The sequence below is a fragment of the Carcharhinus amblyrhynchos genome, unplaced genomic scaffold (genome assembly GCF_965287045.1).
Source record: "Carcharhinus amblyrhynchos unplaced genomic scaffold, sCarAmb.v2.hapA scaffold_51, whole genome shotgun sequence".
NCBI classification, from domain to species: Eukaryota; Metazoa; Chordata; class Chondrichthyes; order Carcharhiniformes; family Carcharhinidae; genus Carcharhinus; species Carcharhinus amblyrhynchos.
In genome coordinates this window covers 2530816-2558583 of record NW_027649792.1, presented here as the reverse complement: position 1 = coordinate 2558583, position 27768 = coordinate 2530816, and the positions used below count along the sequence as shown (strand labels likewise).

The 27768-nt window shown below is 49.2% G+C and overlaps 1 protein-coding gene across 2 annotated transcripts; it reads right to left on the bottom strand.

Moving 5' to 3' along the window:
- Positions 1–27: 27 nt before the first annotated feature.
- LOC145337524 (lysophosphatidic acid receptor 6-like) lies at positions 28–25803 on the bottom strand. Of its 2 annotated transcripts, none has more exons than XM_080182313.1 (2): positions 25708–25803; positions 28–1168 (listed from the first exon to the last, which is right to left on the bottom strand). In XM_080182313.1, exon 2 carries the CDS (start codon positions 1125–1127, stop codon positions 186–188), a length of 942 nt encoding a protein of 313 aa, XP_080038439.1. In that variant the 5' UTR covers positions 1128–1168; positions 25708–25803; the 3' UTR covers positions 28–185. The 2 variants fall into 2 exon arrangements, with proteins under 2 accessions (XP_080038439.1, XP_080038438.1); XM_080182312.1 differs by having other exon boundaries at positions 25699–25801.
- Between the last annotated feature and the right edge of the window lie 1965 nt (positions 25804–27768).

Sequence of the window (27768 nt, the reverse complement as noted above, 5' to 3'; positions counted from 1 at the left end):
CACACAGGGAGAACATGCAGACTCCACGCAGTCAGAGACCCAAGGCTGGCATCGAACCCAGGAAGCTGGCACTGGGAGGCAATGGCGCTACCCACTGTGTCACGGTGTATCTACCTGCAAATCCTTTACCTCCCACGCCCCCAACACCCACACTTCCCCAGCGCCAAGCCGCTGCTGTTCACAAGCTAATGGGAGCGGTTGTTGCCCTCGACGCTGTCCGTGTTGGAGGTCAGGGCATTCTTCAGGGCCTTCATGCCCACACTCTTCTGGAAGGTCTCCGTGGCAAAGTAGTAGGCCAAGGGGTCGAGCACGGCGTTGAAGCAGGCCAGGATGATGGTGACGCGGTAGCTGCCAGCCAGGGACGTATCTTGCCCTTTGACCGGTTGGAAGTAGTAGAGAAGAAGCACTGTGTGGTAAGGCAGGAAACAGACAATGAATATCACCACGTTGGCCAGGACCATATTGCGGATTTTGTGCCAGTCAATGTAGTCCATGCGGGTGGCAGTGCTTCGCCGCACCCCCCTCAGCAGGGCGAGCGAGCACACCAAGATGGTGGTCAGTGGGATGCCATAGCCGACCAGCAGGGTGGGCACCAACGTCACGCGGTTGGTGACGTAGATGGGGTCCTTGTCGAAGCAGGTGCGGCAGGAGTCATTGGAGACCTTCTTGATGAGGAGGTAAGGGGGGATGCTGGCGCCTACCACCAGCACCCAGATGCCGGTGCTGAACCACACGGCCAACTTGCGCAGCTCATTGAGCCTGGACTTCATGGGGAAGCAGATGGCCACGCAGCGATCCAGGCTGATACAGGTCAGGAAGAAAATGCTCCCGTACATGTTGACCAGGAAGATGAGGCCATTGAGCTCACACAGCAGCGGCGAGAACTCAGGCCGGCTGGTGTAGTACCAGATGCGAATGGGCAGGGAGGTCACCAGCAGCAGGTCGCTGCAGGCCAGGTTCTTCATGTAGACGGTCGTTTGCGAGCGGATCTTGGTGAAACGGAAGAAAAAGACTAGAGCCAGCACGTTGAAGAGCAGCCCAAGCAGGAAGATGAAACTGAAGGCCGTTGCGTAGATGGGGTCTGTCCAGTACTTGGTCTTTGTGCAGCTGTCATTGGTGCTCGCCATCCTGTTGGAGGGCTCCGGCAATCTCCAGACGTGAGAATTGCCTGCAAGTAGGTGGACAAAGAAAAAGGAGGTGAGTTTGAAGCAATTGGCCATTCACACTCTCAGCCCAAAACATAAGAACATAAGAACATAAGAACATAAGAAATAGGAGCAGGAGTAGGCCATCTAGCCCTTCAAGCCTGCCCCGCCATTCAATAAGATCATGGCTGATCTGTTGTGGCTCAGTTCCACTTTCCCGCCCTCTCCCCATAACCCTTAATCCCCTCTCTTATCAAGAACCCATCAACCCGCTTCTTAAAAATATTTAGCGAGGCAGCCTCCACCACTTCAACGGGCAGAGAATTCCAGAGATTCACCACCCTTTGAGTGAAGAAGTTCCTCCTCAACTCCGTTCTAAACCGCCTCCCCTTTATCTTGAGGCTGTGCCCCCTAGTCCTACTGTCTTTTTTGAGCGGGAAGAGTCTCTCCACCTCTATCCTATCCATCCCATTCATCATCTTATACGTCTCAATGAGATCTCCCCTCATTCTTCTAAACTCTAACGAGTACAAGCCTAGTTTATTCAGCCTCTCCTCATAGCTCAACCCCCTCAACTCTGGTATCAGCCTAGTAAACCTCCTCTGCACTCCCTCCAAGGCCAAAATATCCTTGCGCAGGTGCGGCGCCCAAAACTGCACACAGTACTCCAGCTGCGGCCTCACCAATGCCCTATACAGCTGCAGCAAGACCTCCCTACTTTTATATTCAATCCCCCTCGCTATGAAGGCCAGCATCCCATTCGCCTTCCTGACCACCTGCTGCACCTGCAAGCTGGGTTTTTGCGACTCATGCACAAGGACCCCGAGGTCCCTCTGCACCGTCGCCTGCTGCAGTTTTTCTGCATGCAGAAACATGCTCCCCCACGATACTTCGATCACCCGGCCCTGCTCATTCTCCCAATACCAAGCCTAGTACAGCCCTGTCTGCTGGATCGGCCATCTTTGGACGGTGTGGAGGCACGATGGCACAGTGGTTAGCACTGCTGCCTCACAGCGAAAGGGACCCTAGTTCAATTCCCAGCTCGGGTGACTGTGCAGAGTCCGCACGTTCTCCCTGTGTCTGCGTGGGTTTCCTTCAGGTGCTCTGGATTCTTCCCACAGTCCAAAGATGTGCAGGTTAAGTGGATTGGCCATCCTAAATCGTACCTCAGTTTCAGGAGATTAGGAGGGTAAATACGTGGGATTATGGGGGTAGGACAGGGCTTGAGTGAGATTGTTGTTGGTGCAGACAGATGGGCCAAATGGCCTCCTTCTGCACTGTAGGGATTCTATGATTCACTTTCCGTATTCACCGTGGCTCTCTAATTATTTATCAAACATTGGCACCACACAAATGCCAGACAATGACCATCACCAATAGAATGCTGACAGTTCAGGTCACTTAGCCCATTGAGTCTGCACTGACTACACTTGCACCCTATTCACATAACCGCTCATATTTACCCTGCTATGTCCCTAACCTGCACATCTTTGGACTGTGGGAGGAAACCAGAGCACCCAGGCGAAATCCACACAGACAGGGAAGAACATTCAAACTCCGCATAGACGGTCGCCCAAATCCAGAATTGAACCCAGGACCCTGATGCTGTGAGGCAGCAGTGCGAACCACTGTTCCACACTGTGCCACCCTTTGACATTCAACGCTGCTACCACCACTGAATCCTCCACTGTCAACATCCTTGGGGTTACCATTGACGAGAAACTCAACTGGGCCCGCCATATAAACACCAGTGTCTACAAGAGCAGGTCAGAGGCTAGGAATACTGTGGCGAGTAACTCACCTCCTGACTCCCCAGATTCTACCCACCATCTACAAGGCACAAGCCAGGAGTGTGATGGAATACTCCCCAGTTGCCTGGATGGGTGCAGCTCCAACAACACTCAAGAAACTTGACACCATCCAGGACAAAGCAGTACTGCTTGATTGGCACCACATCCACAAACATCCATTTCCACTCCAGCAATTCACCAAAGATCCTTAGACATCTCTAAAAGTTAGTGGGAGTTGTAGCTGACATGCCAAATTTCCTTATCCTTCTGAGAAAGTAGGGACGTTGATGAGATCCCTTAACTATATTGTCGGCTTAGGGGACCAGGAGAGGTTGTTGCTGATCTGGACACCGAGAAACTTGAAGATCTTGATCATTTCAACTCCATCCCTGTTGATGTGAAAAGGAGCACGTTCTCCACTATGCTCCCTCAAGTTGTTGACTATCTCCTTGTTTGAGCTCAGGGAGGGCAAGGGGGAGAGGAAAGACACTGGAGATGGAAGCAAGCTCAGGATGGGGGGGGACAGAGGGAGAGCCTCAGAGACAGTATGAACCAATGGCCCTAGAAGAGGGAGGGAACTGGCAGAGGCAACTGATCACATTCAGTCATAGAGTCATCGACGTTTATAGCATGGAAACAGGCCCTTCAGCCCAACTTCTCCATGCTATCCAGTGTTTAGTATTAAGCTAGTCCCAGTCGTTCGTGTTTTTTTACAAGTTTATTTATTAGTGTCAAGGGTAGGCTTACGTTAACACTGCAATGAAGTGACTGTGAAAATCCCCTAGTTGCCACACTCTGGCACCTGTCTGGGACACTGAGGGAGAATTTAGAATGGCCAATGCACCCTAACCAGCACATCTTCCAGACTGTGGGACGAAACTGGAGCACCCAAAGGAAACCCACGCAGGCACGGGAGAACACAGAGACGGTGACCCGAATCAGGAATCGAACCTACGTCCCTGGCGCCGTGAGGCAGCAGTGCTAACCACTGTGCCACCGTGCTGCCCCCGTTTGCGCGTATGCTTCTGCGCCAATCTTACCCACGTAACTGTCTAAATGCTTTTAAATAGTTTGAACTAATTTTAATAAGCTTTAATAATTTTCACACTGTCTGCATTAGTGTCGTAATAATGGCTCAGAGGGAATATGAAGCAACAACGCAAGAATGGAGAGGTTGCTAACGGAGGCAGCTGAACTTGACTAATACTTTGGGTTGCATTACGTGGGTGCAGAAATAAATGCTGACTCATTTTGAGGCAGAAAGATTTCTGCGGCTTTGTAAAGCCTAAAGGTACGATCAGCCATCCATAAATTACCTCACTAAAGAACCACAGGAAGTGTGATCTATCTATTGACGCAACTCCCCCAAATCCCCCTCTTCTCTGAAGTACCAGTGATAGACCATTTGACTCCAAACAGCTGGGAAACTGATAAAACATTTGTCACATCTAAACTGTAAAGGATGTAGCCCAGTCCGAGAGAGAAAACAGTTTCCAGCTTGGAAGTTCAGTTGAGCCCTCTCCAGAGCCATCCAGAAAGCAGATCTTGAAGTTGGGTGGCGTCATTGCAAGCAGTGAATGGATATCCAAGAGAGCGGAGGCCAACTGGTGTGTCACAGTGAGATTCAATAGGCTATCGCTGCTTGTTCCAAAGTGCCACTTGTCAGATACTGACAGTCTTGTGATAGAACGCTAACAGCCTCTGCAGCCCCCCCCATCACCAAGAATCTCACTCCCACCTCTTACCCACGATACATCAACCATTAATCCTCAGGGTTTCACCACAGCCCACGCTTCCTCTGACAACCCACTCACAGAGGGATATTGCAATAGGGCGGGCATGGTGGCACAGGGGTTAGCAACTTGGGTTCGACTCCCGGCTTGGGTCACTGTCTGTTTGGAGCCTGCACGTTCTCCACCCCCGTGTCTGCATGATTTTCCTCCGGGTGCTCCAGTTTCCTCCCACACTCTGAAAGACGTGGTGTTTAGGGTGCATTAGCAAAGAACAAAGAACAAAATCAGCCCGGGAAACAGGCCCTTCGGCCCAACGAGCCCACGCTGCCATCTCAACACCACCAGTCCTCCTCTCCACCCACGACCCCTGTCTAATGTTTTATGGCCATCCAGATTGAGGGAAACTGATTTAGGGACAATTTATTCCTGCCAATCAGCCTAACAGCACATCTTTGGGGTGTGGAAGGAAACCGGAGCACCCGGACAGAGCTGTCGCCTTGCCCAGTATCTTGTCCAGTTTAGGCACACACTAACGACATGAAGCACTAGGCCAATCTCGAACAACCAAGAGCAGCCCCAGTGCGACCCATCGCGTGTACGCCCCTCGTTGGACACGAGGTGGACCGACTTAAAACCAGCCACCAGTACACTGCTCCAGAGAACAAATTAGCCAGGCTAAATTCCCCCTCAGTGTTACCCGAACAGGCGCCAGAGTGTGGCGACGAGGGCATTTTCACAGTAACTTCATTGCAGTGTTAATACAAGCCGTCAGGAAGAGCGAGACCACAAAGTCCCGCCCATACAATCCCTACAGTACTGTAGGAGACCACTTGGCCCATCGAGTCTGCCCACCCAGGCCCAAGTCTTGTAACCTCATCTATTTACCTTGCTATTTACCTGCAGTTGTAAATGCGCCTAGTTTGGGGGCGTTTAAGAGATCCGTGGATAGGTTTATGGACGAGAAGGGATTGGTTTAGGTTAGTGGGTCATTGTTTTGTAACTGGTCGGCGCAACATCGTGGGCCGAAGGGCCTGTTCTGCGCTGTAATGTTCTATGTTCTATGTTCTAATCGCCTTCACAGGAAGGGACACTTTAGCACGTCCAATCAACCTAGCCCACACATCTTTGGACTGTGGGGGGAAATGGGAGCGCACAGAGGAAACCTATGGAGACATGAGAACATCTAAGCTCCACACAGTGACCCGAGCTGGGAATTGAACCTGGCTCCCTGGCACAGTGAGGCAACAGTGCTAACCACTGGGCCACCTTGCTGCTCCAGTGGGGATCTGAGAGAGTGCGGGCATAGCCTCAGTTTAAGACCTCATCCGACAGACAGCACATCTGACAGTTCAGCACTCCCTCAGTACTGACCCTCTGACAGTGCGGCACTCCCTCAGCACTGACCCTCTGACAGTGCGGCACTCCCTCAGCACTGACCCTCTGACAGTGCGGCACTCCCTCAGCACTGACCCTCTGACAGTGCGGCACTCCCTCAGCACTGACCCTCTGACAGTGCGGCACTCCCTCAGCACTGACCCTCTGACAGTGCGGCACTCCCTCAGCACTGACCCTCTGACAGTGCGGCGCTCCCTCAGCACTGACCCTCTGACAGTGCGGCACTCCCTCAGCACTGACCCTCTGACAGTGCGGCACTCCCTCAGCACTGATCCACTGATAGTGCAGCACTCCCTCAGCACTGATCCACTGATAGTGCAGCACTCCCTCAGTACTGATCCACTGACAGTGCGGCACTCCCTCAGCACTGACCCTCTGACAGTGCGGCATTCCCTCAGCACTGACCCTCTGACAGTGCAGCACTCCCTCAGTACTGACCCTCTGACAGTGCAGCACTTCCTCAGTACTGATCCACTGACAGTGCAGCACTCCCTCAGCACTGATCCTCTGACAGTGCGGCACTCCCTCAGCACTGACCCTCTGACAGTGCAGCACTCCCTCAGCACTGACCCTCTGACAGTGCAGCACTCCCTCAGTACTGACCCTCTGACAGTGCGGCACTCCCTCAGCACTGATCCTCTGACAGTGCAGCACTCCCTCAGTACTGACCCTCTGACAGTGCAGCACTCCCTCAGTACTGACCCTCTGACAGTGCAGCACTCCCTCAGTACTGACCCTCTGACAGTGCGGCACTCCCTCAGCACTGACCCTCTGACAGTGCAGCACTCCCTCAGCACTGACCCTCTGACAGTGCGGCACTCCCTCAGTACTGACCCTCTGACAGTGCAGCACTCCCTCAGTACTGACCCTTTGACAGTGCGGCACTCCCTCAGCACTGACCCTCTGACAGTGCGGCACTCCCTCAGCACTGACCCTCTGACAGTGCGGCACTCCCTCAGCACTGACCCTCTGACAGTGCAGCACTCCCTCAGTACTGACCCTCTGACAGTGCAGCACTCCCTCAGTACTGATCCACTGACAGTGCAGCACTCCCTCAGCACTGACCCTCTGACAGTGCGGCACTCCCTCAGCACTGACCCTCTGACAGTGCAGCACTCCCTCAGTACTGACCCTCTGACAGTGCAGCACTCCCTCAGTACTGACCCTGTGACAGTGCGGCACTCCATCAGCACTGACCCTCTGACAGTGCGGCACTCCCTCAGTACTGACCCTTTGACAGTGCGGCACTCCCTCAGCACTGACCCTCTGACAGTGCGGCACTCCCTCAGCACTGACCCTCTGACAGTGCGGCACTCCCTCAGCACTGACCCTCTGACAGTGCGGCACTCCCTCAGTACTGACCCTCTGACAGTGCAGCACTCCCTCAGTACTGATCCACTGACAGTGCAGCACTCCCTCAGCACTGACCCTCTGACAGTGCGGCACTCCCTCAGCACTGACCCTCTGACAGTGCAGCACTCCCTCAGTACTGACCCTCTGACAGTGCAGCACTCCCTCAGTACTGACCCTGTGACAGTGCGGCACTCCATCAGCACTGACCCTCTGACAGTGCGGCACTCCCTCAGTACTGACCCTGTGACAGTGCGGCACTCCCTCAGCACTGACCCTCTGACAGTGCGGCACTCCCTCAGCACTGACCCTCTGACAGTGCAGCACTCCCTCAGCACTGACCCTCTGACAGTGCGGCACTCCTTCAGCACTGACCCTCTGACAGTGCGGCACTCCCTCAGCACTGACCCTCTGACAGTGCAGCACTCCCTCAGTACTGACCCTGTGACAGTGCGGCACTCCCTCAGCACTGACCCTCTGACAGTGCGGCACTCCCTCAGTATTGACCCTCTGACAGTGCGGCACTCCCTCAGCACTGACCCTCTGACAGTGCAGCACTCCCTCAGTACTGACCCTGTGACAGTGCGGCACTCCCTCAGCACTGACCCTCTGACAGTGCGGCACTCCCTCAGTATTGACCCTCTGACAGTGCGGCACTCCTTCAGCACTGACTCTCTGACAGTGCGGCACTCCCTCAGCACTGACCCTCTGATAGTGCGGCACTCCCTCAGCACTGACCCTCTGACAGTGCGGCACTCCCTCAGTATTGACCCTCTGACAGTGCGGCACTCCTTCAGCACTGACTCTCTGACAGTGCGGCACTCCCTCAGCACTGACCCTCTGATAGTGCGGCACTCCCTCAGCACTGACCCTCTGACAGTGCGGCACTCCCTCAGTACTGACTCTCTGACAGTGCGGCACTCCCTCAGTACTGACCCTCTGACAGTGCGGCACTCCCTCAGTGCTGACACTACGAATATTAGACCGAAGTATGGGCTTAAGTGGGACTTCAACCCAAAACTTTCTGACCCAGATGTGAAGCAGTCTGTAATTTTGGAATTAACACTCTGCAGACAATTGAAATTATCAGATTTCAACTCATGACCCATTTCAAAAGTGATGTTGCTAATTGGGCCTCAGAGAGCGATTGCTGTACGCATAGAACATAAAACATAGCATATATATAGCTATAACATATAACATAGCATCCTGCTACTCAATCCCTGTAATCAGAGAATCACATGGAACAAAATAGGACCAGGAATGGATGTTGCAGGTGCCGGGGTACAAGTGCTTTAGTCGGAGTAGAGAAGGAGGTAGAAGGGGGGGTGGAGTAGCATTATTGGTCAAGGACTATATCACAGTGTCAGAGAGGAAGTTTAATGAGGATTTGTCTGTTGAGGTAGTATGGGCAGAAATTAGAAATAGGAGAGGAGAGGTCACCCTGTTGGGAGTCTTTTATAGACCTCCAAAAAGTTCTAGAGAGGTTGAGGAAAGGATTGCAGAGACGATCCTGGTTAGGAGTGAAAGTAATAGGGTAATTGTTATGGGGGACTTTAACTTTACTAACATTGATTGGAATTGCTATAGCTCTAGCTCGTTAGAGGGGTCAGTTTTTGTTCAAAGTGTGCAGGAAGGTTTTTTGACTCAATATGGAGATAGGCCAACTAGAGGTGAGGCTATATTGGACTTGGTGCTGGGAAATGAGCCAGACCAGGTGCTAGACTTGGAAGTTGGTGTGCATTTTGGTGATAGTGACCACAATTCGGTTACGTTCACCGTAGTGATGGAAAAGGATAGGCATGAACCTCGGGTCAGTAGTTTTAGCTGGGGGAAGGGTAATTATGAGGCCATTAGGAGAGAATTAGGAAGCATTGGTTGGACTAGGAGGTTACAGGGACTAGGAACGTCTGAAATGTGGAGTTTTTTCAAGGAGCAGCTACTATGGGTCTGTGATAGGTATGTCCCTGTCAGGCAAGGAGGAATTGGTAGGGCTAGGGAACCGTGGTGCACAAAAAAAGTTGATTTGTTGGTTAGGAAGAAGAAGGAGGCTTATGTTCGGATGAGGCTTGAGGGCTCGGGTAGTGCAGTAGAAAGCTTTAGATTGGCTAGGAGGGAGTTGAAGAGGGAGTTAAGAAGGGCTAGAAGAGGGCATGAGATGACTTTGGCTGATAGGATTAAGGAGAATCCTAAGGCGTTCTATAGGTATGTTAAGAATAGAAGGTTGGTCAGGGCAAGATTAGGGCCAGTTACAGACAGTAGGGGGAAGTTGTGTGTGGAACCGGAAGAGATTGGAGAGGCATTGAACCATTATTTCTCTTCGGTGTTCACGCAGGACGATATGAATGTAGCTGAGGAGGTCACTGGGGTGAAGGGGTGTAAAATAGAAAGTATTGTAGTTGATACAGAGGATGTGTTGGATATTCTAGATGGGTTGAAAATAGATAAGTCCCCTGGTCCAGACGGGATTTACCCTAGGATTCTATGGGAGGCAAGAGAGGTGATTGCAGAGCCACTGGCTCTGATCTTCAGGTCGTCGTTGGTCTCTGGTATAGTACCGGAAGATTGGAGGACAGCGAATGTTGTCCCATTGTTTAAGAAGGGGAGCAGAGACTTCCCTGGGAATTATAGACCAGTGAGTCTTACTTCTGTAGTGGGCAAGGTTTTAGAAAGAATTATTAGGGATAGGATTTATAGTTATTTGGAGAGTAATGAATTGATTAGAGATAGTCAGCATGGTTTTGTAGCGGGAAGGTCGTGCCTTACTAACCTTATTGAGTTCTTTGAGAAGGTGACCAAAGAGGTGGATAGGGGTAAGGCAGTAGATGTGGTATATATGGATTTTAGTAAGGCGTTTGATAAGGTTCACCATGGTATGCTTCTGCAGAAAATGCAGATGTATGGGATTGGTGGTAATTTAGGTACTTGGATCAGGAATTGGTTAGCAGATAGGAGACAGAGGGTGGTGGTTGATGGTAATTATTCATCATGGAGTTCGGTTACGAGTGGTGTGCCTCAGGGATCTGTTTTGGGGCCACTGCTGTTCGTAATCTTTATTAATGATCTGGATGAGGGTATAGTTGGGTGGATTAGTAAGTTTGCTGATGACACCAAAGTCGGAGGTGTGGTAGATTGTGAGGAAGGGTGTCAAAGTTTGCAGGGTGACTTAGACAGGTTGCAGAGCTGGGCCGCGAGGTGGCGGATGGAGTTTAATGCGGAGAAGTGTGAAGTAATCCATTTCGGTAGGAATAACAGATGTGTTGAGTATAGGGCTAACGGGAGGACTTTGAATAGAGTGGAGGAGCAGAGGGATCTAGGTGTATGTGTACATAGATCCCTGAAAGTTGGGAATCAAGTAGATAAGGTTGTTAAGAAGGCGTACAGTGTCTTGGCGTTTATTGGTAGGGAGATTGAATTTAGGAGTCGCAGCGTCATGTTGCAACTGTACACAACTCTGGTGCGGCCGCACTTGGAGTACTGTGTGCAGTTCTGGTCCCCACATTACAGGAAGGATGTGGAGGCTTTGGAGAGGGTGCAGAGGAGGTTTACCAGGATGTTGCCTGGTATGCAGGGGAGGTCCTATGAGGAGAGACTGAGGGATTTGGGGTTGTTTTCACTGGAAAGAAGGCGGCTAAGAGGGGATCTTATAGAAACATATAAGATGATTATAGGTTTAGATAGGGTGGGTGGTGATAGCCTGTTTCCTCGGATGGAGAAATCTAGCACGAGGGGACATGGCTTTAAATTAATGGGGGGTAGTTATAGGACGGATGTCAGGGGCAGGTTCTTTACCCAGAGGGTGGTGAGGGACTGGAATGCCCTGCCTGCTGCAGTTGTAAATGCGCCTAGTTTGGGGGCATTTAAGAGATTGGTGGATAGGTTTATGGACGAAAAGGGATTGGTTTAGATTAGTGGGTCAATGTTTTTTTTTAAAAATAAGACTGGTCGGCGCAACATTGTGGGCCGAAGGGCCTGTTCCGCGCTGTAATGTTCTATGTTCTATGTTCTATGTTCTAATTACAATTTAACAGTAAAGAAACCAGTTGTGCCAAGTAACCTGTTCTGTAGAAGATTCATGTTACAGCTCTCTATCTTTGAGCGGCGCAGTGGTTAGAGTAGCTGCCTTACAGCACCAGAACTGGATTCAGTTCCAGGTCACTGTCTATGTCCAGTTTGCGCGTTCTCTTGTCTGTGTAGGTTTCCTCCGAGTGCCCTGGTTTCCTCCAACAGTCCAAAGATGTGCAGGTTAGGTGCATTGGCCATGCTACGTTACCCCTTTGTATCCAAAGATGTGCATGTTTGGTAGATTGACTTTGTTAAATTACCCTTTAATGTCCAAAGATGTGCAGGTTAGGTGGATTGGCCGTGCTAAATTGCTCCATAGTGTCCATAGGTGCACAGGTTAGATATGCTGGCCATGATAAATGCACAGGTTCGTGAGATAGAAAGAGGGGAGGGGGGGTGGTTAACCCTCTTTTGACGAGACTATGCAGCTTCGATGGGCTGAATGGCCCCCTGTAGGGATTTGATGGATTCTACGATCTCTGTTTCTGCCCTCAACCACACCACCCTACCGCGCCCCCCCCCACCACATCCCACTTTTAAAACTGTACCACTTTGTTTAAATTACATCCCTGTCACTCTTCAGAACAAAACACACGGTTTTACATGACATCCCGGCTAATTGGCATTGCCAGTTTCATGAGGCTGCCCTCCTGATATCTGTGATATTCTCCCTGAGTCTCTGCGAATTTCAGAATGTTACCCTGTGTATCCAATGTTGACCCGTGTCAACATGAACAGTGGTCCCACTGAGTTTTTATAAATATATAAAAAGGAAGAGGCGGGCTCGGGTGAATGTTGGTCCTTTAGAGGATGAGAAAGGGGACCTAGTGGTAGGGGATGGGGATATGGCTAAGGTATTGAATAACTTTTTTGTTTCTGTCTTCACGGAGGAGGACGTGAATAATTTGCCGGGAGTTAGCGATGGAAAGGTGGTAGGACTGGAGGGTCTTAATGACATTACTGTTACTAGAGAGGCGGTGCTCGACAGACTGGAGGGACTGATTGTGGACAAGTCCCCAGGACCGGATGGAATGCATCCGAGGGATCTGAAAGAAATGGCGGAGGTGATAGTGGATGCCTGGGTGGTTATTTTCCAGACGTCGCAGGATTCCGGGGAAGTGCCGGATGATTGGAAAACGGCTAATGTTACGCCGTTGTTTAAGAAGGGTGCCAGGCAAAAGGCGGGGAATTATAGGCTGGTTAGTTTAACGTCTGTGGTAGGTAAAATTTTAGAATCTGTCATTAAGGAGGAAATTGCGAGGCATCTTGAAGGGAATTGCTTGATAGAGCAGACGCAGCACGGTTTCATTAAAGGGAAGTCGTGTCTGACAAATTTACTGGAGTTCTATGAGGATGTGTCTAGGGCGGTGGATAGAGGAGAGCCGGTGGATGTGGTCTTTCTAGATTTTCAGAAGGCGTTTGACAAAGTACCTCACAAGAGGTTATTGCAGAAGGTCAAGGGACATGGAGTTGGGGGTAGGGTGTTAGCGTGGATAGAGGACTGGTTGTCAAATAGGAGGCAGAGAGTGGGGGTCAACGGGTGCTATTCGGATTGGCGGATGGTGACTAGTGGAGTGCCCCAGGGGTCGGTGCTGGGGCCTCAGCTTTTTACCATTTATATAGATGATCTGGAGGAGGGAACTGAGTGTAGGGTGTCGAAATTTGCTGATGACACCAAGATTGATGGAACGGCAAATTGTGCGGAGGGTGTGGAGAGTCTGCAGAAGGATCTAGATAGGCTGGGCGAATGGGCCAGGAAATGGCAAATGGAATTTAATGTTGGCAAGTGTGAGGTGGTCCACTTTGGTAGGAATAATGGTAGGAAGGACTATTACTTACGTGGCGAAAAACTGCAGCAGGCGACGGTGCAGAGGGACCTTGGGGTCCTTGTGCATGAGTCGCAAAAACCCAGCTTGCAGGTGCAGCAGGTGGTCAGGAAGGCAAATGGGATGCTGGCCTTCATAGCGAGGGGGATTGAATATAAAAGTAGGGAGGTCTTGCTGCGGCTGTATAGGGCATTGGTGAGGCCGCAGCTGGAGTACTGTGTGCAGTTTTGGTCGCCGCATTTACGCAAGGATATTTTGGCCTTGGAGGGAGTGCAGAGGAGGTTTACTAGGCTGATGCCGGAGTTGAGGGGGTTGAGCTATGAGGAGAGGCTGAATAAACTAGGCTTGTACTCGTTAGAGTTTAGAAGAATGAGGGGAGATCTCATTGAGACGTATAAGATGATGAATGGGATGGATAGGATAGAGGTGGAGAGACTCTTCCCGCTCAGAAAGGACAGTAGGACTAGGGGGCACAGCCTCAAGATAAAGGGGGGGCGGTTTAGAACGGAGTTGAGGAGGAACTTCTTCACTCAAAGGGTGGTGAATCTCTGGAATTCTCTGCCCGTTGAAGTGGTGGAGGCTGCCTCGCTAAATATTTTTAAGACGCGGGTTGATGGGTTTTTGATAGGCAAGGGGATTAAGGGTTATGGGGAGAGGGCGGGAATGTGGAACTGAGCCACGACAGATCAGCCATGATCTTATTGAATGGCGGGGCAGGCTCGAAGGGCTAGATGGCCTACTCCTGCTCCTATTTCTTATGTTCTTATGTTCTTATGTCTCACCAAAAGAAAGTTAACCCCCACCCCCCTGCTCTATCCCACGAATCCGTACATTTACCATGGCCAATGTATCTAACCTGTCCACTTTTTGACACAAAGAGGAAATTTAACATGGCCAATCCACCTAACCTTCACACAGGGAGGCAGTGGCATAGTGGTATTGTCACTGGACCAGTAATCCAGGGATCCAGGGCAAGACCTGGGGATTTGGGTTTGAAACCTGCCACAGCAGCTGGTGAAATTTGACTTCAGTAAACAATATCTGGAATTAAGAATCTACTGATGACCAGGATTTAACCCCCTCGATGGAGGATCGTTTGCTTTGGGAATTTATACCGTGTACCCTGTCGTGTAGCGGTACCCTCAGGTTATGGCAGGGGATGTGTTTTTCTTTTGTCTACTATTGCGTTGAGTCATGAATGGGCACCAGTGCAGATGTAGGTCTGCTGGCTACACAAGCTGTTCTGGACCTAGTTTACAAGTGGAGGAATTATCCTCCATCAGATAGCTGACAATTTATTCGCTGAAATAAATGCCTCCTGATGTGATAGCAGCAAAGAGACCTGGGGCAGTCTCACACACACTCACCAGCTCTTTAATATTTGAATGCTGCTGGTCTATCAAAGAGCAGGTGAACACTCCCAGCCTTCGAGCAATAGATTTGCTGTGGGGAGGTCAGGACCTCTCGGGTGTCAGGCCTGTAGCGACGTGAACCGCCTCGTCATTCGATTGCCCGATCTAACATAGAGCCCGGCTTTGCTTATCAGAACGTTAATACTGACTGATGTCAGACTGTACAGAGTCAAGTGTGGTAGCGATCAATATAAACAGTGTCCGAGATCATTTGGTACAGTTCATTCATATCGTCATTGTCATCATCCCACCGCTGCCAGAACAAGTAGTGGGATCAGCTTCTCTCGCCACTTAGCACACCGCTGTGTTCAGTCTGGCTGCACTGCCATACACTTATCTGGGCTGGGCGCTCAGTGGAAAACAAATAAAGAGATCCATCTTGACAATTTTGACTGTATTTCGGTTAGCCTGTGAAGAGAGACTAAATAGACTGGGTCTGTACTCGTTGGAGTTTAGAAGGATGAGGGGGGATCTTACAGAGACGTATAAGATAATGAAGGGGATGGATAGGGTAGAGGTGGAGAGATTCTTCCCGCTTAGAAAGGACAGCAGGACTAGAGGGCACAGCCTCAAGATAAGGGGGGGGGGCAGTTTAGATCGGAGTTGAGGAGGAACTTCTTCACTCAAGGGGTGGTGAATCTCTGGAATTCTCTGCCCGTTGAAGTGGTGGAGGCTGCCTCGCTAAATATATTTAAGTCACGGGTAGACAGGTTTTTGGTAGACAGGGGGATTAAGGGTTATGGGGAGAGGGCGGGAAAGTGGAACTGATCCACTTCAAATCAGCCATGATCTTATTGAATGGCGGGGCAGGCTCGAAGGGCTAGATGGCCTACTTCTGCTCCTATTTCTTATGAAACCATTGTCAATTGTTGGAAAACCCATCTGGTTCACTAATGTCCTTCAGGGAAGGAAATCTGCCGTCCTTACCTAGTCTGGCCTACATGTGACTCCAGAGCTACCGCTATATGGTTGACTCACAGCAGCCTCTGAAACAGAAAGCAGTTAAAGACGGGCAATAAATGCTGGCCAGCCATGTCCCGTAAATTGAAAAAAATAGAACGGGCTGGGGTGGATTGGGAACAGCCAAAGACTGGGAAAGACGGGAGAGGTAAAGATGAGGGTGGGGGGGTGGGGGGCGGTGCAGAGAGGAGGTAGAGGTGGGACAATGCAAGTATCAGCGAAATCTCCAGACACAGTTTGGGGCAGTACGGTGGCACAGTGGTTAGCACTATTGCCTCACAGCGTCAGGGATCTGGGTTCAATTCCAGCCTCGGGTCAGAGTTTGCACGTTCTTCCTGCATCTGCGTGGGTTTCCTCTGGTGCTCCAGTTTCCTCCCACAGTCCAAAGATGTGCAAGATACATGGACTGGCGACGCTAAATTGACCCTCAGTGTCAGGGGGGGTTAGCAGGGTAAATATTTAGGGTTACGGAAATAGGGCCTGGGTGGGATTGTGGTCAGTGCAGACTCAATGGGCCAAATGGCCTTCTTCTGCAATGTAGGAATTCTATGATTCTACAACTGGTCCAGTGGGCTGAGGTATAGCAAATGGAGCTGAATTCAGATAGATTTTATCTTTGGACAGAAAGGGGCAATTTAGCACGATCAATTTCCTGAATCTGCACATCTTTGAATACTAAGAGGCAATTTAGCACGGCAAATCCATCTGACTGCACATCTTTTGACACTAAGGGGCAACTTAGCACAGCCAATCCACCTAACCTGCACATCTTTGGACATGAAAGGGCAATTTCACACAAACAGCTCCCCTAATATACACGTCTTTGGACACTAAGGGGCAATTTAGCATGGCCAGTCCACTTAACCTACACATCTTTGGACACTAAAGGGTAATTTAGTGTGGCCAATCCACCAAACATGCACATCTTTGGACAATAAAGGGCAATTTAGCATGGCCAATCCACCAAACATGCACATCTTTGGACAATAAAGGGCAATTTAGCATGGCCAATCCACCAAACATGCACATCTTTGGACACTAAGGAGTAATTTACCATGGCCAATTCACCTAATCTACACGTCTTTGGACACTAAGGGGCAATTTAGCATAGCCAATCCACCAAACATGCACATAGAACATAGAACACTACAGCACAAACAGGCCCTTCAGCCCACAAGTTGCGCCAATCACATCTATACCTACCAAGCCATAGACCTATCTATAACCCCCAATCCCATTAGATCCCATATACTCATCCAGAAGTCTTTTAAAAAACCCCAGCGAGTTGGCCTCTACCACCACCGACGGCAGCCGATTCCACTCACTCACCACCCTCTGAGTGAAAAACTTACCCCGACATCTCCTCTGTACCTACTCCCCAGCGCCTTAAACCTGTGTCCTCTCGTAGCGACCATTTCAGCCCTGGGAAATAGCCTCCGAGAATCCACGCTATCGATTCCTCTCAACATTTTATAAACCTCTATCAGGTCGCCTCTCAACCTTCGTCTCTCCAGGGAGAAGAGACCTAGCTCCCTCAACCTATCTTCATAAGGCATGCCTCCCAATACAGGCAACATCCTTGTAAATCTCCTCTGCACCCTTTCAATAGCTTCCTGTGGTGAGGCAACCAGAACTGCGCACAGTACTCCAAGTGGCGTCTGACAAGGGTCTTATAAAGACCCTTTACATCTTTGGACACTAAGGGGTAATATAGCACAGCAAATTACCTAACCTACACATCTTTGGAGTGTGGGAGGAAATCAAAGCACCCAAGGAAACTCATGCAGACGTGGGAGAACATGCAGACTGCACGTAGAACAGTGACCCAAGCTGGAATCGAATGAGGCAGGTCCCTGGTGCTGTGAAGCAGCAGTGCTAACCACTGTGCCACCATATCTCCCTGCCATTTTTGAATGTGCCAGGAAAGGTTCAGACAATTCTGCTGGTGTGGACGGCCGGAGAATTCCGGTCAAAGTCCTTGAGGGTGGATTATCGAATCCCGCCCGCTCTGAGACTGGAAGTTCATGCCTGAGGTCAACGGACCTTTCAATAATCCGTCCTGCTCACACGGATCCCAACCCCGCGAGGCAGGCGGGAATGGAGAATTTGTTGTTGCAATTGTACAGGGTGTTGGTGAGACCACTTCTGGAGTATTGCGCTCAGTTTGGGTCACCCTATCTGAGGAAGGATGTGGGGGTATTGGAGGCAGTTCAGAGGAGGGTCACCAGGTTGATTCTGGGGATGAAAGGGTTGACGTATGAGGAGAGATTAAACAGTTTGGGCTTGTACTCGCTGGAGTTTAGAAGGATGAGAGGGGGTCAAATCGAGGTATATAAAATTTTAAACGGGATTGATAAAGTTTAATTGATAGACCAAATGTTTCCTCCTGTGGGGAATCTCAAACAAGTGACCACAGGTATAGGTTGAGAGGCGGCCGATTGAAAACTGAGATGAGGATGGATTTGAGTTGGCACGGTGGCACAGTGGTTAGCTGTGCTGACTCACAGCACCAGGGACCCAGGTTCGAATCGGAGTTGAGGAGGAACTTCTTCACTCAAAGGGTGGTGAATCTCTGGAATTCTCTGCCCGTTGAAGTGGTGGAGGCTGCCTCGCTAAATATTTTTAAGAAGCGGGTTGATGGGTTTTTGATAAGAGAGGGGATTAAGGGTTATGGGGAGAGGGCGGGAAAGTGGAACTGAGCCACGACAGATCAGCCACGACAGATCAGCCATGATCTTATTGAATGGCGGGGCAGGCTCGAAGGGCCAGATGGCCTACTCCTGCTCCTATTTCTTATGTTCTTATGTTCTTATGAATCCGGCCTCGAGTCACTGTCTGTTTGAAGTTTGCATATTCTCCTCGTGTCTATGTGGATTTCTTCTGGGTGCTCTGGTTTCCTTCCACAGTCCAAAGACTGAGTACAGAATGAAGTCACACAGAACTTTCTAAATCACTGTAGTACTACAATCAATACGTTCAAACAATTGTGTTGGATTCCGGCATTGCTAGAGTTCAGGGAATATTTACTAGAGTAGTGCCAAAGATGTGGGTCTTTACTTCCAGGATGGGCAGGGAGAGCTGGCATTATTATTAAGGCAGGGAAGGTTCAGGGGGTTCTTAGTTCAGGTGATTATGCTGGATTTTGCAAGTAATAGATTAGATAATAAAAGGGGAGATGAGGAGGAGTTTTTTTTCCCTTTTCACACAGAGAATTTGGATCTGGAAGGTGCTGCCTGAATGGGGAAAATAAGGCCCTCCAATCCTGCACCAATCACAATGCCCTAACTAAATGTTAAAAAAAAACCTTCTGCCCTTACTCAGTCTCTATCCCTCTATTGCCTCCCTATTTATGTACCTATCCAGATGTTTCTTAAATATTGCTAATGTGCCTGCTTCCACCACACATCTCCCTTACATTTTCTGCCCCTCTCACTCTGATGATCCACTCTGCCTATACCTGTGGTAGTTTTGTAGACCTCTATCAGTCTGCCCTCAGCCTCTTCCTTTCCGGTGAAAACAATCCTAGTTTATTCAGCCTCTGCTCATAGTCAACACCTTCAAGACCTGGCAACATCCTGGTGAACCTTCTCTCCAAAGGCTCCACCTCTTCTGGCAGCATGTTCCAGGCACCCACCGCTCTCCACTGAGAACATCCTTAAACTTCCCGTCCCTCACCTTGAAACTGTGCCCCCTTGTAACTGACACTTTCATCCTGGGAAAAAGCCTCTGACCAAACAGGCGTGGAAGCAGATTTCATAAAACCTTTCAAAAAAGGGTGTAAACTTGTAAATGAAAGTCTTTGGGGGGCAGGAAGGGTGGATGGGGGGTGTGGTGGTGGGGTAGAACTTCAGGGACATGGAACTAATTGGACAGTTCGCGGTGCGCTGAATAGCCTCCTCTGTGCTTTAGGAACTTGTTATCTCAATAGAATCAGTCCCCATTTTTGAGTCTTGCTTCATATCCGTATTTCAACACTCTGTCCTGTCATCCTATCTCGATTGCTTCAACATCCTTCCGATATTGTGACGCCCGAACACAACTGGGGCCTTATTTTGCAGAGCTATGAATAAATTATTCCTTCCTTTTATCTTCTGTATCTCTTGTCATAGTATCCATCAGCTTCGTTTTTTATCTACTCGAAACAGTTCACGTTCAAATGCAGCAAATCTGAGCAACGCCCAGCCTTGGATGGATTACTCACATTGGGATGGGGTGGCATAGTTGTTATCACTGCTGCCTCACAGCGCCAGGGACCCGGGTTCGGTTCCTGGCTTGGGTCAGTGTTTGTGCGGAGTCTTCACGTTCTCCCTTGTGTCCAAATGGGTTTCCTCTGGTTTCCTCCCACAGTGCGAAAGAATTGCTGGTTAGGTGCATTGGCCTTGCTAAAGTCTCGATCAGTGTACCCAAACTGGCGCCAGAGTATGGCGACTAGGGGATTTTCACAGTAACTTCATTGCAGTGTTAATGTAAGCCTAATTGTGACACTGATGAATAAACTTTACAAGCATTCCACACAAGTGCCAGGCAAAGGTCATCTTCAACTGGAGAGAATCTAACCATCACCTCTTGACATTCATTGATGTAACCATCATTGAATCCCCCATGTCAACACCTTTGGGGTTACCATTGACCAGAATCTCAACTGGACTCAGCACATGAGCACTGTGGCTGTAAGGTCAGAGGCTAGCAATACTGCTGTGATTAAGTCAACTCCTGATTCCCCAAAGTCTATCCACATCTACAAGGCACAATTAGGAGTATGATGGAATACTCCCCACTTGCCTGGATGGGTGCAGCTCCAACAACACTCAAGAAGCTCGACACCATCCAGGACAAAGCAGCCCACTTGATTGGCACCCCATCCTCAAACATCCACTCTCTCTACCACCGATGCTCAGTAGCAGCAGTGTGTACTAGCTACAAGATGTACTGCAACAATTCATCAAAGATCCTTAGACCCTTCCAAACCCACAACAAATACCATACAGTTCGTACAGTGGCACAATGGTTAGCACTGCTGCCTCAGAGCGCCAGGGACCTGGGTTCAATTCCCAGCTTGGGTCACTGTCTGTGCAGAGTCTGCATGTTCTCCTTGTGTCTGCGATTTCCACCCACAGTTTGAAAGATATGCTGGTTAGGTGCATTGGCCATGCTAAATTCTCCCTCAGTACACTCGAATAGACGCCAAAGTGTGCCAACTAGGAGATTTTCACAGTAACACCATTGCAGTGTTAATGTAAGCATTTTGTGACACTAATGAATAAATTTTAAATCTAGAAGGACAAGGGCAGCAGATACAGGGAACACCACGACTGGAGGTTAGTAACCAGAGGTGTACCACAGGGATCAGTGCTGGGTCCTCTGCTATTTGTGATTTTTATCAATGACTTGGAAAAGGGGGCTGAAGGGTGGGTCAGTAAGTTTGCTGATGGCACCAAGATTGGGGAGTAGTGGATGAGGTGGAGGGCTCTTGCAGGCTGCAAAGAGACATTGATAGGATGCAGAGCTGGGCCGAAAAGTGGCAGATGGAGTTTAACAGATAAATGTGAGGTGATTCATTTTGGTCGGACAAATTTGAATGCGGATTACAGGGTCAATGGCGGTGTTCTAAGGAATGTGGAGGAACAGAGAGATCTTGGGGTTCATACCCATAGTTCTTTGAAGGTTGCCACTCAAATGGATAGAGCCGTGAAGAAGGTTTATAGAGTGTTAGTGTTTATTAACAGGGGGTTTGAGTTTAAGAGCCGTGGGGTTATGCTGCAACTATACCGGAAGTTGGTGAGACCACATTTGGAATATTGTGTTCAGTTCTGGTCACCTCACTATAAGAAGGATGTGGAAGCATTGGAGAGAGTGCAGAGGAGATTTACCAGGATGCTGCCTGGTTTGGAGGGTAGGTCTTATGAGGAAAGGTTGAGGGAGCTGGGGCTTTTCTCTTTGGAGCGGAGGAGGCTGAGAGATGACTTAATAGAAGTTTATAAGATGATGAGGGGGATAGATAGAGTGGATGTGCAGAGACTATTTCCTCGGGTGGATGTAGCTGTTACTAGGGGGCATAACTATAAGGTTGATGGTGGGAGATATAGGAGGGATGTCCGAGGTAGATTCTTCACTCAGAGAGTGGATGGGGTGTGGGATGCACTGCCTGCTGTGATAGTGGAGTCGGACACTTTAGGAAGTTTCAAGCAGTTACTGGATAGGCACATGGAGCTCACTAGAATGATAGGGAGTGGGATAGCTTGATCTTGGGATTGGACAAAGCTTGGCACAACATTAAGGGCTGAAAGGCCTGTACTGCGCTGTAATGTTCTATGTTCTATGTTCAATGACCTGCAAGTTCCCCTCCAATCTGTGCGCCTTGGAAATACATTGGCCATTCCTCCACTATCACTGAGTCAGAATCCTGGATCTCCCTCCCAAACAACACTGTGGTTTCTCAAGGACAATTAGGGATGGACAATAAGTGCTGGGCTGACAGTGATTTCCACATCGTATGAATGAACAAAAAAAAACTTACATTCTGTTAATCTGAAGATCCAAATCCTTCAGCTGATAGACATCAGCCAGTTTGGGCATTGAAATATAGTTATTACTCTTAAACAAAATGTGTCATAGAATCATAGAATCCTACAGCGCAGACGAAGGCCACTCAGCCCATCGAGCCTGCAACAACTACCATCCCACCAGACCCTATTCCCATCGCCCCACATATTTACCCTACTAATCCCCCTAACACTTGGGGGCAATTTAGCATGGCCAATCCACCTAACCTATAGATCTTTGGATTATGGGAAGAAACGGGAGCACTCAGAGGAAACCCACACAGAAACAGCGAGTACATGCAGACAGTGATCCAAGCCAGGAATCAAAGCCGGGTCCCTGGCGCTGTGAGGCAGCAGTGCTCGCAACTATGCCACCGTGCCGCCTCTCTAACCTATGCATCACGGGACAAAAAGGGATAATTTAGCATGGCCAATGCACTTAACCCGCACATCTTTCAAATGTAGGAGTAAACCGGAGCACCAGGAGAGAACCCACACAGACACGGAGAAAGTGCAAACTCCGCACAGACAGTGACCCAAACCAGGAATGGAACCTAGATCCCTGGCGCTGTGAGGCGTCAGTGCTAACCACTGTGCCACCATGCTGCCTACACGTCATTCCACACTTTTTAGCAATGAATTCAAATTGCTACTTGACTTGTCTGTGATTCCATGTTAACACTGCCCCCATTCACACCTCTTTCATTCGCACTGCTGCAAGTGGTATTATCGCTAGACTATTAATCCAGAAACTTCACTAATGTTCCGGGGACCCTGGTTCGAATCCCACCACAGCAGAATTTGAATAAAATTTTAAAAATCTGGAATTAAGTGTCTCCTGATGACCATGAGACCATTGTCGATTGCAGGAAAACCTATCTGGTTCACTCATGTCCTTTAGGAAAGAAAATTTGCTGTCGTTACCTGGTCTAGTCTACATGTAACTTCAGAGCCAAACAGTGTTTGTCCCTCAAACTCCCTCCAAGGGCAACTAGGGGTGGGCAATAAATGCTGATCAGCTAGCGATGCTCATGTCCCACAAATGAATAAAAGAAGGTGGATTGGCCATAGTTAATTGTCCCTTGATGTCCCAAGATGTGTGAGTTAAGGGGAATTAGCAGGGTAAACACATAGGGTTTGGGGATAGGGCCTGTCAGAAGGTCGGTGCAGATATGATGGGTTGACTGGCCACTTCTGCACTAGGGCGGTGCGTTTGCACAGTGGTTAGCACTGCTGCCTCGCAGTGTCAGGGACCCATTTTCAATTCCGGCCTCAGGTCACTGTCTGTGTGGAGTTTGCACATCCTCCCTGTGTCTGTGTGGGTTTCTTGCGAGTTTCCTCTCACAGTCCAAAGATATGCAGGTTAAGTGAATTGGCTATGCTAAATTGCCTCAGTGTCCCAAGAGGTGCAGGTTAGGTAGATTGGCCATGCTAAATTTCCTCCTAGTGTCAGGGGAATTAGCTGGGTAAATGTGTGGGGTTAAGGTGATATGGCCTGGGTGAGATTATGGTCAGTGCAGGCTCGATGGGCCAAATGGCCTCCTTCTGCACTGTAGGGATTTTATGATTCTGTGTAGGGATTTAGTCTGCAGCATTATTCATTCTGCTTCCTCTTTCAGTATGTTCTGGTTTTTTAGATCTTGCATTTAGCCCTTTCACTGATGTGGTAAGTTGAAGATATTTTCTACCAGAAAGGCAGCCATCTGTGACACCACATAAGAACATGAGAACATAAGAAATAGGAGCAGGAGTAGGCCATCTAGCCCCTCGAGCCTGCCCCGCCATTCAATAAGATCATGGCTGATCTGTCGTGGATCAGTTCCACTTTCCCGCCCTCTCCCCATAACCCTTAATCCCCTTGCCTATCAAAAACCTATCTACCCGCGTCTTAAAAATATTTAGCGAGGCAGCCTCCACCACCTCAACGGGCAGAGAATTCCAGAGATTCACCAGTGCCCTGTGCAGTTGCAGCAAGACCTCCCTACTTTTATATTCAATCCTCCTCTCTATGAAGGCCAGCATCCCATTCGCCTTCCTGACCACCTGCTGCACCTGCAGGCTGGGTTTTTGCGACTCATGCACAAGGACGCCCAGGTCCCTCTGCACCGTACCACGACTGATGTCCTGCTACATTGGAAAGCCAGCCTGAGCATCCATGTGGATCAAACCTTTTAGGCCTTGTTCATGGTCCATGTACATCACATCCACTGCCCCTTTTGCAGCCAAACTTGACTAACACCATCTGAAAGGACTGTCTCATCTGGCCGCATCAGCTTCCTCTAAGATTGACTGGCTATTTGCATTTTTCTCTCTCTCCTGTTGCTCATAGCTACAATGAACAGGAAACTTGCCAGCACGGTGAATGCAAGATATGCAGCACCAATCGAGACAAGCTGGTGAATTTTTTGCTGGCAAAGAAGGGGTGGAGTTTTCCCACCCCGTCCTCCACAGGGATTGTAGCAGGCAGGAGGCGTAGGAGGCCGGACCCATGCAAAGGTCTGTTGATCACACCCAAAATCCTTTTTATAAAATTATAGAATCACTACAGTGCAGAAGGAGACTATTCAGCCCATCGCATCCGCACTGAGTCTCCAACAGGGAATCTTACCTAGGCCCATCCCTGTCCCAGTCCCTCAATCCCACACATTTACCCAACAAATACTCCTAACCTGCACATCTTTGGACACTAAGGGGCAATTTAGCATGGCCAATGCACCTAACCTGCACATCTTTGGACACTAAGGGGCAATTTAGCATGGCCAATGCACCTAACCTGCACGTCTTTGTCTACTAAGTGGCAAATTAGCATGGCCAATGCACCTAACCTGCACATCATTGTCTACGAAGGGACAATTTAGCATGGCCAAGCCACATAACCTACCATTTTTGAACACTAAGGGGCAATTTAGCATAGACAATCCACATAACCTACCATCTTTGAACACTGAGGGGCAATTTAGCATGGACAATCCACCTAAACTACATATCTTTGGACTGTGGGAGGAAACCAGAGAGCCTAAATGAAACCCATGCAGACACGGGGAGAACATGCAGATAGTGACCAAAGCCCGTAAGGCAGCGGTGCTAACCACTGTATCACTGTGCTGCCTGCCAGCATCTTAAGGCAGAGAATCATGTCCAATTTTGGGGAATTCTCTTCTTGTGGTTAAGGCTTTGGAGAGCAAGTGGTAGACTATGGATGGGAGTCAACAGTCTTAGGATCTGTTTTTGCCTTAGCACGGATACAATTTACCTCAGAAACCCGACATTGCAAAGTAAGATGTGTTTCCAGCAACCCGTTCCATTGGCAAAACGGTCAGAAAGAAAGGCTCTGAGATGTTGCCCTCCCTCAGGAAGGAATCTCGAAAAGAGCAGATTGGTGTCCCAATCCCAGCAGTCAGAATCCTGTTTCTCATCTGTGTGGTGTTGCCTCAGCTTGGCTAACCCAGGCTGTTGACTGTTTTAAGGATTTGTTCTTACCTGTCTCACCCTGACCCTGTCTTCAGGTGTCCATCTGTCCCTCTGCTCTGCATTCGCTGCAATCCCAGACCATTCAGCAGGCACTGCTGTTCGCATGGAGACGGGGCTCGAACTATCAACAGATATGAGTCAGCTCCGACCTGCGTAACACAACAGGAAGTGCCTGAAATCAGATTTCAGAAAAGGCAGTTTCAGGAAACATTTGTTGACTTGTAACGTTCATATAATCATAGAATCTCTGCGCAGGACGAGGCCATTTGGCCCATTGAGACTGCACTGACTACAATCCCACCTAGCCCCTATTCCCATAACACCACATATCTACCCTGCTAATCCCCCTGACTCTGAGGGGCAATTTAGCATGACCAATGCATCGAATCTACACATCTTTGGACACTAACGGTAATTTAGCATGGCCAATCGACCTAACTTACACATCATTGGGCACTAAGGAGCAACGTAGCATGGCCAATCCACCTAACCTACGCATCTTTGGACACTAAGTGAGAATTTATCATGGCTAATCCATCCAACCTACACATCTTTGGACTGTGGGAGGAAACCAGAGCACCTGGAGGAAACCCGCATAGACACGGGGAGATTGTGCAAACTTCACACAGTCACCCAAAGCCAAGAATCAAGCCTGGGTCTCTGGCGCTGTGAGGCAGCAATGCTAACCACTGTGCCGCCATGACACCCAACTGTTCTCAACTGGATTTAATGGGATTGAGATCTACAGAGAGGCCTGGTATGTATGGATGTGATCGGTGCAACTTGTGGGCTGAAGGGCCTGTTCTATGTTCTATGTTCTATGGATTGGAATCAGAGCCTTTCGAGGCCATTTGACACATTAAGGCCAAACTAGCTCACCCTGAAGCAACCTGATCACACGTTCATTGGAGGGAATGGCCTCGTGGTATTGTCACTGGACTAGTAATCCAGGGTAATGCTCTGAGGAGATGAGTTCGAATCCCACCACGACAGATTAAAAAATCTAATGACAATCAATGTCAATTGTCAGGAAAACCCATCTGTCCTTTAGGGAAGAAAATCTGCCGTCCTTACCTGGTCTGGCCTACATGTAACTCCAGAGCCACAGCAATGTGGTTGGCTCTCAACTGCCCTCCAAGGGCAACTAGGGATGGGCAATAAATACAGGCCCAGCTGGTTATTACCCACATCCAATAAAATAGTGAAAAACCTGCTGTACCCCCCAGAGCGCTGAGAGTTTATTTCCATCCAATTTCCATTTGAAATTAGTGGGCACTGAGATAGGAGAAGTACGCTCTGTCTCCAATTCCTAGTCACAACACAATTGCTGCAACTAGCTGGGAATCATGGCAGCATAGTGGTGAGCACTGCTGCCTCACAGCGCCAGAGATGCTGGTTCAATTCCGGCATCGGGTCTCTGTGTATGTGGAGTTTGCATGCTCTCCCTGTATCTACATGGGTTTCCTCCCATAGTCCAAAGCCCTGCTGGTTAGGGTGCATTGGCCATGCTAAATTCTCCCTCAGTGTACCCAAACAGGTGATTAGGGGATTTTCACAGTAACTTCACTGCGGTGTTCATGTAAGCCTACTTGTGACACTAATAAATAAACTTTTAAACTACGTAGACACAGGTGACAGGTTAGCCAAGCAGATTTGCAAACTACCTAGCAAATAAGCAATGATTATTGTCTGAACTGTGGGTGTGAACTTTGCAACGAATATCCATTCCTTTACAGCTCATAACACATAGAATATGTGGTTCTACTGTGGTTAACAAGAGATAAATATTGTGCTATATCAAAGACAGACACTAGTATTAGATGTTGCTCAGATGAGCTGTAACGCCTGCTCTCAAGGTGCTTCTATCAATGCTAAGGGACATTAAAGAATGGGCCAAGTGGTGTACAGTGAACACAAGACTGAGAATGAAGAGGTGGGAATCTGCCCATCAGATCAATACTCTGGAGATCGATTGTCCAACCTAATCTGCTCTTTAGTTACGAGACTTGGTTTAGGTAGTGGGATCAGGCCAGAACGTTCGACTACCCTCACTGTAGCTGCTGTTGGACGTAGCTGTAC

Bases quoted from the DNA above. Each gene is read 5' to 3' on its own strand.
- LOC145337524 (XM_080182313.1), bottom strand. From the start codon at position 1,127: ATGGCGAGCACCAATGACAGCTGCACAAAGACCAAGTACTGGACAGAC.